The sequence below is a fragment of the Durio zibethinus genome, chromosome 12 (assembly GCF_047325235.1).
Source record: "Durio zibethinus cultivar Kanyao isolate XHJ-2024 chromosome 12, ASM4732523v1, whole genome shotgun sequence".
NCBI classification, from domain to species: Eukaryota; Viridiplantae; Streptophyta; class Magnoliopsida; order Malvales; family Malvaceae; genus Durio; species Durio zibethinus.
The window spans coordinates 14,816,691-14,829,415 of NC_143173.1; the positions used below are offsets into that span (position 1 = coordinate 14,816,691).

At 31.6% G+C, this 12,725-nt stretch overlaps 1 protein-coding gene and 1 non-coding gene across 3 annotated transcripts; both read right to left on the bottom strand.

The window, feature by feature from the left end:
• Positions 1-263: 263 nt before the first annotated feature.
• On the bottom strand, positions 264-384 carry LOC149515753 (U5 spliceosomal RNA). Its single transcript, XR_016326411.1, has one exon. It is a non-coding gene; the product is annotated as a U5 spliceosomal RNA (small nuclear RNA).
• Positions 385-866: 482 nt separating this feature from the next.
• On the bottom strand, positions 867-6,632 carry LOC111296249 (protein-tyrosine-phosphatase MKP1-like). 2 transcript variants are annotated; one of them, XM_022890447.2, is made up of 5 exons: positions 6,438-6,632; positions 6,141-6,201; positions 3,329-6,057; positions 2,323-2,505; positions 867-1,366 (listed from the first exon to the last, which is right to left on the bottom strand). In XM_022890447.2, the coding sequence occupies exons 3-4, from the start codon at positions 5,828-5,830 to the stop codon at positions 2,449-2,451; spliced, it is 2,559 nt and encodes an 852-aa protein (XP_022746182.2). In that variant the 5' UTR covers positions 5,831-6,057; positions 6,141-6,201; positions 6,438-6,632; the 3' UTR covers positions 867-1,366; positions 2,323-2,448. The 2 variants fall into 2 exon arrangements, with proteins under 2 accessions (XP_022746182.2, XP_089596800.1); XM_089740674.1 differs by having other exon boundaries at positions 3,329-6,201; positions 6,438-6,577.
• Between the last annotated feature and the right edge of the window lie 6,093 nt (positions 6,633-12,725).

Sequence of the window (12,725 nt, forward strand, 5' to 3'; positions counted from 1 at the left end):
GACATTTAACCTGTTGAACAAATTGCATTATTAAGTTTCAAGTTAACATCGGTGGAAGCCATGACTAGAAACATAATAGTATATTAAAAAAATGCGGCTTATGTTTCTTAATAGTTTAGAGAAAAAAGTTTCTTAATAGTTTAGAGAAAAAAATCAAAGATTATAGAGAAATGAATATGACCAAGATAAATTCTTTGGTAAACAGCCCTCTAAAAATAACCAAAATTCTTTGACTCAAATAGAAAGGCCGTTCAACGAGAAACAGCCCTCCAAAAATAAGAAACAGCGCTCCAAAAAAAAGCATACGCCGCTGAGAGCAACGAACACACGGTATTTTTTAGTAAAAGGCGAAAGAATAGTTCGCTCTCTGTTCACTATACGGCTCCATGCTCCTTGAATTTGATTTGTAGTTGCGATTTTGTTTATAGAAGTTGCTTGACGTTCACTTGTTTGTCTTTTAGAAATGCGGGATTCTGTTTCTGCCCTTAGCTCTTGCAGTTCACTATTCTACCAAGCCACACATTTTTCGATCACATTTCCTCTCACCGTTCATGCTTTTATTTTATAAAATATGGTACCTTTGAACTTGTAGCATTTTTTTTTTCTTCCTTATTGAAGCATTTCTTCCTCGAGTCATCATTTTCACCATTGAGCTTGAATGTGATGAAAAGGGTTGTTGAAAACCCTGCCTGCCGGCTTAGCCAAGTTCAAATCCTTATAAAATATAGTACCTTTTTCAAACAACAATGTAGAAAATTTAAACGCTAGGTTTTCCTTCCTTTTTACATTAGACAACCAACGAATTTAGGCTATGAAAAAATCGTAAAGATGTGCTTATTTTTGCCAACAGCTGTGTGATCTATTGATTAAGTGATAAACTTAATTTCAATTAATAATCAGAATTTAAATCCTCGAGTGTAAAATAAAAAATAAATTATTAGGCTATGGCAATCTTGTAAAAGGATCAAGACCAAACATAGCCAAGTTCAATTCCTCAGACTGATGGGCAAATATAAAACTCATAAATGGCAGAATGATATCATCTATAAGCAAAAGCGAGGAAGAAATCTATCCAGCTTTGGAATCCAGCATTTGCCTTTGAAAGTTCATGTTAGCACCTGTCTCTACAGAAAGTTTTCAATTTAACAGTTATGGGAATTAGGGAAAAAAGAAAAAAGTAACCCACAGAAGGGAAATTACGGTGTATCTATTTTGGCTGGAACTAGCCTTCAGAACTTGATTCTACTAACACTGAATATACAGTAACAGTGTGCGAAACAAATGATTATCGGTTATGATGGTGTTATGGTGCTGTAGAACCAGGTGAACTGCCACATGTCCAATGGTCTTTTCCAAAAGCAAGTACCTGCATACATCATACACTGTGAAACAAGCTATATCACAAAGATGAGAAAAATATACAAGTAAAATTTTCAGCTCATTGTACAATGACTAAACTAAACTGAAAATTCACTGAACTTCTCAGTCCAAACAGAAATCTAAGAAAGAAAACCACCATCCTAAATTGAGCCAAAACCTTGAAAATGATGGTGGTCAAAAGGCACTGGGCCATAATGGGCAAGAATCTCAATTTTTCAATGTTCAAAATTACATGCTTTTGCATCCATGGTGAATTTTTAAACATCTCTAAAGCATGGCTCCATAGGCAACATGTTCTGACTGACATCTTGCTCGTATCCTCTTCATGTACCATAACTGAAGTCTAATTAACAAGACACCTGGAAGTGAACTTTACAAGGACAACTTCCAGCTGAATAACATCCAAAGTAATGAGTAATCCAGAAAAGAAACATGCGAAAGACTAGCACAGCCAAATCAAAATAGTTGCGCGCATAGGTGTTATTCATGCTTTCATGTTAACAATGGGAGGGATATGCAAAAGTTTAGCTCTCAAGTAAACGCTGAAAAAGATGGGAAGGGAGAGAAAACAGAACAAGTTCCTGTGGTAATAAATTTTAATTAACATGTGGCATATGAAAAGATACCATGCTATGTTCTTTTCAAAAGAAATATTTTGATATTCTATCAGAACTATCCATCTAATGATCAATTGTGGCCAATAAAGCCATAAGAAAAACAATGTTGCAGAATATTTGCAAACAAGTTAAGAGTAGTTGAAATATGATATGGAGTGTCTTAAAATCCTTGCAATGCATGCAGATGGCCGGAAAGTGGTGCATAAGATAACCATACCAATCTGCACAAAAGCTACTAAACCGACTACATCACCCAGATATAGCATAAACCTTTCCTGGAATTACATACTGCCAGTCAGAAATGACAGGAAAAAAGGTTAACTACCTCCTTGGTTTTGCCATGGAAAATAAACTTCATGCCTGAAATTCCAGAGCTAATAAGCCATTTGAAGAAACAGGAAGATGATCTATAAACTATTGGCTTGCAGATCTCTCCTTATTTGCAGTAGAGCTACAATGTCCTCAGCAAAGCAAGAAATTCTGTTGGTTCTTCATCTTCTATGACAATCTGTTCATAATCATTATCCAAGATACATATTAGAAAGTTAAAAGGCACTACAGTTTATTTTCATCTCTTCTGCAGGCTGAATGCAAGAGAACATAACAAAATCAAACAGAATGTGCTGCAAAAGAGAGTTCACAGACAAATCTTATAAATTTCTCTCGTAGAGGTAAATAAGCATTCCACCTCTAGAAAAGCATCCAGAGAAAGACAAGTGGACACCTCAAACTTACCGTGGTATAAGAATAACTTGATCCTTTAATTTGATAGCAAATCAATTCCCCTCATACTATGAAATGGGTCTAATACTTGCCTAAACCGATAATCTAATAGACAGCCCAGCCCTTTAGTTAAAGTCACCAGAAGAATGGAAGTACTGGAATAGAACCAAAGTAGTACCTCTTTAAAAATCAGTTCCTTGACACACCCTAACCCCCTCCCTGCCCTCTTTCTATGGTATGAGGTTATCAGCAAATCAAACATAGATGTAGTTTCTATTTTTAAACAATAAATAAATAAAATTTTAAAAAGATAAGAATTAAGGTATGATATTCCCTAAAAATCTGATGTGCAACTTAAAGGCCTTCCAGTTTCATAATTATAAAACATCATTCTCATCTTTTCCCTCACACAAATGGTTCAAAAACATAGAAATAAGTATGAATTAGATATACAATTGTTGGTGCTTCAATCTTCTCAAAGGATTCAAAATCTTAAATCAGAAGCAAACATGACATAAAATATATGACATAAATCTGTACATAAACATGTAAAAATGACAAGAAGCAGCAAATAATATAATGCCAAAACTCCAAGCATTAATCCGTACCTTAACAGGGGTATCCTTTGGCAGACCCAATTGAGTTAGAACATCATAACCAACTTGGTTCCAGTCAATCTCTTCTCTATTCCCTATCACACTGCTGCTATCTAACTGAACCAAGCTTTTGACATGATGAAAAGACCTTCCTATCCAAAAATATAGAATCCTATCTTTGTTTTTGCCTATAGCCGTAGTAGGAGAAAAAATTGCAAATGCAGATTTTGAATCTAGATCACTTCTATTAAATTTGGTCATCCTCTCTATACTGGGCCAGCGACATACTAAAGGTTGAACTACACCATGACATGCTGGAATGCTTTCCTCCATCCTACTCAGAACAGCAGACACAAAACCATCCCGGGCACAATGATTTCTCTGAGGTTCACAACAACTATTAACAAAAGTACATTCCTTATCATATGAGTCAGCTATTCTACCTGCAGATATCTTCAAATCGGAACCTTGAGTCAAAATATCCCCTCCATTTCCAACACCACGTTTGGAATCAAAGACAATTTCAATATCCGACTCGCATGATGAGCTAATATTATCATTAATCCTGACTCCATCTGGCTTGACAAGAAAAAATGATGGACCATTTGTTACTCTTACATTATCCTTCATCCCTGGCAGCTTGAGTGACTTTGACAAAGTGCCTCGACGTTCCGCAAGGGAAAGTGAAACCTTTTTAAGGGGTGAATATCCAGTGTGAGAAAAAGGTTGAGAAGTGAGGTTGACACTGACAATTTCTGTGCTACGAGATTTGGGCTGAGAAGAAGTTTGAGATGAAACTAGAGACAAGTTAGAAAAGTTAGACAAAGTTGAAGAAACTGGAAGAGAACAGGAAACAGCTGAGGGTGAATCCAAAGAGGATTCAGAGAAGTACTTTGAACAAGTACTGGAATCAGAAGCTAGAGAATCAGGAGAGAGATAAGGAGGTGAGGAAGACGAAGATGAAGAGGTTGACGTTGATGACGGTGATGATGCATGAATTATCATCATGGAATCTGAATAAAACCTGGAGAGCAATATCTTTGGTGCTGAGACAAACTCCTTCATTACACCAGAGGCAAACTTACGTCTAAGCATGCTCCAACTGCTTTCTCTTGCAGGAAGGCGGGTTTCATGTTCATTCTCTGATGAAGCAAATGGAGGGACAAAACCTCCCTTTATAGCCTTCAAGAAAATCTCAAAATCAACATTATATGTATCCACTGTCCTCTCACCAGGGCAAATCTTGATTGCTGACTCCCCTAGCTCAACTTTATTTCTAGATTTATCCATCAAAGGTAAAAGGTTTGAAAAAGCATCCCAAAAATCAGCCGGTTCTTCTCCTTCCTTTATCATAATTATACGCCCCTGCACTCTCTCATAGCGAACAATCTGACAAACAGCACCTCGTGCATCCCTTTCCATGATAGATTCACAGTTTTTACCGATCCAAATATATATTGCATAAGGTATATGAACAATAAATGCACCTCTAGAATCCAGCACAGAAGGAGACGGATCATTCAGCATTTTAGGGACTAGATGCAAAGGATCATATGGTGAGTGAGGTGCAATTCTATACATCCTCAATAAGGAACTGGGGCTCAAAGGGAATGCATGTACCCTCTTTTGGCACTGTAACAACTGGCAAGCAAAACCCATATTCGGATCTGCAATTCCTCTGGCAGCCTTTACATACTGAAAGGCATCATCAAAACTCTGCCCCTCTCTCCACATAAGATACGCTATCACCAATGATGTGGACCTTGATACCCCCTGGCAGCAATGAACAAAAACCCTTCCACCCTGTTCCCTAACATCCTCAAAGTAATCAAAAACATCATAAAGTATACTAGTAATATCCTCTGATGGACTATCTTGCAACCATAAAGTTCTGTACACAAAATCAGCCTTGAAATACTCCGGACAAACAAAGCCCACACAATTTAAAACATGAGTAATCCCATTTTGTTTCAGTATTTCTCTGTCCCTTGCAACAGCATCTCCACCAAAACATATATGCTCTGCCACTTTTGAGCACTCTTTATCAAAGAAAGCAATCTTATCTCTCTTTAGAAGCCTGCCATTCTTATCATTATTCCGCTGAATTGATGATAAATCAAGCTTTAACCTCTCACCACTCTTGTTACCACTTGGGGTAGGTGGCTGTGGCCACTCACCAAGATCATCAGAACCAGCCATCGGCCACTCATCCAAACTCCTCCGTGCAATCGACAATGGCTGCAAAGGCGGCAAACATGACCTGGCCTTACAATTCTGTTGCGAGCGCGGGGTTAAAGGAGGAGGAGGAGGAGGAGGAAACCGGCGGGTTTGTCCAATATTGGTACCATCATTACCATTAGGATCTTCACCTAGATCTTCTTCCTCAGTTTCACGAATTTGGCCACTCGTTCGGGAAGAGGACCATGAAGCTGAACGCCAAAACATTTTCCTAGAACCAGAAAGCTGGCATGATGGAGCCCTAGGGTTAATGGGAGCATCCTCTTTGCCCACCATACCCACTTCAAAATATCACCTTTAGTAAAATCGCAAAACAAACACAAAGCTCCAACAAAACCCTACTACTGATTCACCATACTGCCACCATTACAAATATCACAATAAACTAATCAAACAAATATAACCCAAGTCCAAAAATCTAATTAAAACCCTAACTTTTCACCAGCTTCACCGTTTTCACCATGCCTACTTTCAACCCCTCGACATAAATCTTAATGCAAAACCTGGAACCATTAAAAAAAATTCCAACTTGGAAACAAAAAACCTTACTTGAAACGACAAGTGGACATGGAAAGAGAGAACTAACCCAAAAAATGTGAAGAAATCAAAAACCATGTCAGATCAAGCATGAGGAACAAGTAAAGTCACTGCAAATACACAAATTAAAGAGAAATCAAAATCCCATCTTATTAAAATTTAAAAAAAAAAAAAGAGCTCAATACAAGGCAAATTAATTAAACTGAAACAAAAAATGGAAAACCCAATCTGTAAATCTATATGGGTAACTTAGGGAAAAAAAAAAAACAAAAGTGTTTTAAAATCAGTAAAGAAAAACAGAAAAATCTTAAATTAGAAAGAGAGATAAGAGAGATTTGGGACTCACATGGAAGGTAAAGGAAGAAAAAGAAGCCATGGAAAGAGTGAAGCTGAAGAGAGAGAGGGAGGGAAAATGATAAAAATGAAAAGACGGGGAATGAAAGGAGAGGTGAAGAAGGGTGGTAGCAGTCTTTTTCAATAATTTTGCTTTCTTTATTTATTTGACTGAGAGAGAGAGAGAGAAAAGTGAGTATGTGAAGGCATGTGAATCTTTCAACATCTGCCCATTTTGATAATTTTTCTCCACAAACTAAAGAGCTGGTTAAAAAAGAAAAAGAAAATAAGCTCGACTCTGTGTTCAATATTAATAATTTATATATTTAATCAAGTTTAATTCGATTTAAAATTTTGAATCTCAAATTTATTTTAAGTTTGATTCAAATTAAAAAATAAATTTTAAATTTATTCGTTAAATTTAATTTATATAATAAAAAATTTAAAAATATATACTTAAATTTAATTTAATAAAATTATATTTAATTTATATATATTAAAAATAAAAATAAGTTTATTAAAATATATATAATTTTTATGTTTAATTTATATATATATGAATTAATTTTTATATAATTTACATATATATAAAAATAAAAAATGTATATATATAAATTTAGATAAAACTTGAGTTTTAAATTTTTTTCTCAAAATTTTGTTTAAAATTTAAACGAGACTAAAAATTATGTTTAAATTCATTAAATAAAATTTAATTTGTTGTTCAAATTTTTTCAAAATTTGGAAGGATCTTAGAGTTTTGATGGATAATTTGACTCTTAAACAGGATTATTTAAGAACACTTTAAAATTTTAAATTAAAAATTCTAATTTAAAAATTTTAGGTTTTGGAAAAGTGGGTAATTTTAAAAAAAGAGAAAAAATTTTATTTGAGCCCAATTTTTTCATTCAAATAAATAAAAAAATATATATGACATGTAAAATTGGTTTATGATTGCAAATAATAATAATAATAATAATAATGCTTTTAATGAAAATTTTGTGATGGCTAAAATCAAATTTTGAAGATTTTTAATGCATTATCTGTTTTTCTTTTTTTAGTCATGGGGCATAACACTTGGAATATAATAAAAATTAATTACTAAGGATTCAAAATCTTCAACAAGACATCTTAAGGTTAGAACTTTAAAAAATTCTAAGATTTGGTCTTTGGGTATTTCTTGATATCAAAGTTCAATTTTTTATTTTATCCTTTTAGGATAAGCTAAAGGCATAAATACATTATACTTTGCAAGTTACTTATGGTGAGAATAAAATTGTCTTTGAACAAATCTAGCTCAATAATTTAGATATTAAATCAAAAAAAAAAAAACAATTTTGCAGTCAAGAAAAAAAATTTGAATTCTATATTTTTGTATATTTAGATAATCAAGTTGTAGATATTTCAAATTGAGGAATTTATTGGATTTAATTAGATTTTGCTACATTTTTACCAAAAAGAAATGAACCATGTGTGCTATTAAAATTGTTTCGATAAAATTACTAAACTCACCCTTATTGTTGTTAGTTAATGAGCACTTTTTTTTTTTTTAACAAGGTAAAATAATTCATATTTTTTTATTAATTTCAATTTTTAAAATTTTACACTTAAATTTTGGCTAAATGGTTTAAAACAATATATTTTATTTAAAGAATTGAGTTCAAATTAATTTTTTTTAAAAAGAAAATCAACAATCACATAATTTATTAATAACACTATATTTTTAATTTTTGTTATTCAAATTCAAATATTATAGTTTCAAATTAAAAAAAAAATTGATAAATCTTTATTTATACTCCATATAAGATTCAAGACTTGAAGCTGGCTCCTTCAAGCAAGTTTTTCTTTTTTTGCCTAAATTTCTTGATTCATTCAAAAGGGAGAACCTTTAAACTTTGGGTTTACTTTAAATCTAGGAAGAACCAACAAGGTTCATAATTTACCATAGTGACAGATTCAAGTTTTTATTTATTTATTTATAATAAATTTATAAATTTTTTGATAAATTAGTTAATTTTGTTAATAAAAATAATATTTTATTATTAAATTTTCATATTTTTCAATATTTAAAATTATCGAAAAAATTTTAGGAGATGGCCAAAAATTTTTTCATTCAAATTTTTTTAATTTCAATATTGAAAAGCATTCATAAACATTTTTTTTATAAAAAGTGGATTTACCCCTAATTGATGGTCATCAAAAACAAACCAAAAGGTCAACTGTTAGCACATGTGGGGTGGAATTCAAACAAATGATTGACAGAAACATAGACTTACAAGTAAACAAGTCTTATTCTCATTATTCTTTGTTGTTTTTATTACAGGTTTTTCTGAATTATTTTACAAGTTAATTCAAGCTAGAATTCAGTTGGATATAGCAATTCAACCTTAAAATCTGTTTTTATTAAGGTATCCTATGTTTTCTTCTAGCAACACATTTACATTTGATTATGACAAGGAAAACTTTGTTTGAAAACCTTATTAATTAGCATTACTATTATCAGTCCTAAAATGTTTTGTCACGGGTTTGAAACTTTAGCCTAATAATTGTATATTTGAATCTCAAATATGTGTGAGTGTGCATGTGTGCGAGCTGTGACAGTATTATAAAGTTAGGTTTTGTAAAGAATTTTATGAGAAGGAAACCAATCAATCCAAATTTTTGGATTGCAATCAAGATTTTGGTTTTTGGCTATGATATGCAAAATTGAGATGACAAGCATGCAGTATTCTTTGCATGATTTGGTTTTGACCTATCAGGCCTTTTTTTTTTTTCGGTGCAGTCATGAAGAGTTGGTGAAGTATCATTTTCACATTTTTCTGGCAGAAACTATGGAAATAAAAAATAAAAAATAAAAAAAAACTATGGAAATCAAAGTTGCTGGTGCAATGGAGAAGACAAGGTTAAGCCATACCTGCTGTAGCCTACTGTTCAGACATTTGAAGTTAGGTCATTGATTGACTCATAGCACTGGTGTGATAAATACTTGGAAGTGTGACTATATTTATATATATATATATATATACGAAGAATAATTACAAATGTGAATAATTAAAGTAATTAATTTGCCATTGCTTATTAGTTTAGGTGTTTAAAGAGTTCAATTTTTTTTAAATGAAATTTTAATTTCGAATATTGTGAATAAAAAAATTAGATGTAAGGAGAATTTATTTCTCTTATAAGATTTGATTATGTTCGATTTATCAAAATCTAAAATAGCTACTAAACGTCAAGAGTCTTAGACAAAAAATAATAATAATAACTAATATGATAAATTGTGATAATCCAGCAATTACAAATCAAAGTGAGGGGAATCATGAATAGTTATCAGCTTCATTTTTGTTTTTCAAGGAATAAAGGGGTTGAAATTTCATTGAGAATTAATCCCTTTGAACCATCATCTGGAATGACCCCAGAAATCCTGCCAGGAAGTTAGTGAAGCAAAAGTTTTGCTCGATTAGAGGCAAAGCCGTCTGAATCAGTTTATGGAGCATGCATGCTTATGAATCAGGACTCAGAGTCTCTTTGCTGTTTCAAGTTTTTTTTTTTTTTTTCAAGCAACTGTGTCTTTTGATCTTACTTTCTTTAGTCAAATCCGACACTCAACAGCCAGTGTTTGGAATTCGAAGAAACTACAGACTTACAAACATAAAGCCAAGTCTAAATCTGCATCAATTTTCATTGTCTTGGGTAGGTTTTTCTAAATTATTGAACTAGTTAGATAAAGATGGAATTGGCTTGAAGTAACAATGAATGATTGGCTCAACTGATAAAAATATATATTTTTCTTTTTTTTGTTTGAATTTGAATCAACTTGTTATGAATTCCTTAAATCCATGGTAAATAAGTCTACTTATACTTAGATCGGCTTGAAAAATATGCATCCGGCAGAATCTAAAAATCTTCTACCATCTTCTACCGGTTAAAGAAATTGACTTGAAGATAAACCTAACGATTTGTAAATTTATATTATATAAAATATTAAATTTTGTATATTTATATTATATTTTATATAAAAATTATGTATTATAATTTATATTAATATAAAATTATAAAATATAAAATTTTTATTTTATTAAATATATATAATTATTATTATAATTTTAAATTATATTATATTTATATTTTATTTTTATATTATATTTATCTCATATTATCATATTATATTTTAAACTATCATATATATATATATATATATATATATATACTTAAAAGTAAAATTTCATACCTGTCATGTCTATAGATTCCTAAGTACCCTTTGTAGGATATGTTTGAAGTTGGCCAAACTTTGCCCGAGTCAAAAAAAAATTGCTAACATTTATTCTACTAGGAGTTGAAAAGTTACTCCATATAATTTAGAAGGGAATCTTCTTTACTATTGGTCAAAGGAAATCCTGTGAAGGGGAAAATTAAGTTTTTGAATGGACATTATAATTAGGGTTGGTAATCCAATCTCAATTCATTGGATTTCAGTTTAATCTAATTTTATAATATCGATTCTTTCTTTTTAAAAATCAAATCTCAGATCAAATAAGATTAAATTTTAAAAAATTGAAATTAAATCAGGATATATATAAATTTTTTATTTTTTATTTAATTTTATATTTATATTTAAAATTAATATTTTGTTAATTTTAGATCAAATTTAATAAATTATAATTTTATGCATATACAAATTAAATATAAAAAATAATATTTTAATATCAAATCAGATTGAATTAAAATATTTATTATATAGAATTGAGATGAATTCAAGATAAAAAATATTCGTACCAACCTAACCCGTTATCATCTCTAATTATAATATACAAGAGCACATGCAAGCAGCTTCACATCAACTATAGCAACCTGACATGTAACAAACAGAAGAGTTGTTACTCATAGCATGATCAAGGACCAGTTGGGGGTGTCGCGCGCGTATTCGTTTGTAACTGGAGCAGTTTGAACCACACGCCTTTTCAATAGGCATCTAAAGTAATGGAACCGAGGCAATGCAAATTAATATTTGGTGCAGATAATAGCCTCCCTCTTGCTCCACAAAAGCTCTATTGGAAGAAAAAATTGGAAGCAATGGCATTATTAAAAAATGAACTAGATGATGAAGATGCATCACTCACCTTTGATCAGTTGTGTTAATTTAAGGGACTAGAATGAAGATGCATCACTCACCTTTGAGTTGTGTCAATGTAAGGAACTAGAATGATTGAATTCTTCTAATACGCAATTTTTTTTCTTAATTTTTTGGATGAAAATTAAAATTTAAATTCAAATATTTTAATTTTAAAATCATATTCATCACTGAGCTAATGGTATATATGATAATACGTAATTTAGTTACTTACCCTAAATGCTTAACTGCATCTAACACAATATTACCTAAAAAGATAAAAATAATATATGCCAAATAGAGCCAAATACCAGGAACTTAATTAGTCATGTTAATGACAGTAATTCAAGCAATTTGGTTACTCTCTCTCCATTTACCTTAATATTTCCTTTGATCTCTTCCTTGCATAAGATAATTATTTTGTGGGATCCATAATCATTTTTCCCATCAAAAGCATTCACATGCACAACAAAAAGAAAGCAGATAGATAATCAAAAGCCATAACTCAAAAGGAAGGGCATTATAGCATACCAAATGCTAGAAATGATTTTCTTTCAATCCACAAAATATATAATAAGACATGTTTATCTAGGCAGATGATTAGAAAAAGGAGCTGCCTTGAAAAGTCATCTTCCAGCACATGTATTTGAAACAAGAGAAAAGTGCCAGATTGTTTTTGTTTGTCTATATCGATAATGTCTGACTTAGAAAAAAAAAAAGTGACATACTCATTGCTACTCTGAGGAACCTCTTAAATGAAATGATTTGACTTTCACTGGGGGTCCTTGAAAACCCCAAGTAATCGCTAATTTATTGGATCCTATGGACGGCCCTATGCTCCTAAGGTCTTCTTTTATAAATTTTATTAAAATTTTAAATCGAATCGCTTTTGTTTTTTTTTTTTTTATATAATTTTTATCGCGTCTTTAACGTTGTTGGGTCTGCTTGAAATGAAAAAGCATGACTCATTTGAGGTTAATGAGTGTTTATTCTTTCTAGTAGCTCAGCCTTCTGATCCCAAGGAAAAGACCTCGAGATGCCAGACCCACCTTAATTGCTGAAAATGCATTCCAAGCCTTTGGACAAACCCCAGGGCCCAACCTACAGATAAAATCAATGTTAAAACTTAAGTTTAAAACTCAACAGTTATGCACCACACACAGTGGATTAAGATTTGCAGAAAAAGCATTGAAGGTT

What these genes read in the sequence shown, in the direction of transcription:
- LOC111296249 (XM_022890447.2), bottom strand. Translation starts at nt 5,830, where the DNA reads ATGGTGGGCAAAGAGGATGCTCCCATTAACCCTAGGGCTCCATCATGC. An exon ending in CAAAGGATACCCCTGTTAAG is followed by an intron (nt 2,506 to 3,328) that starts GTACGGATTAAT and finishes GATTATGAACAG; the next exon opens with ATTGTCATAGAAGATGAAGA.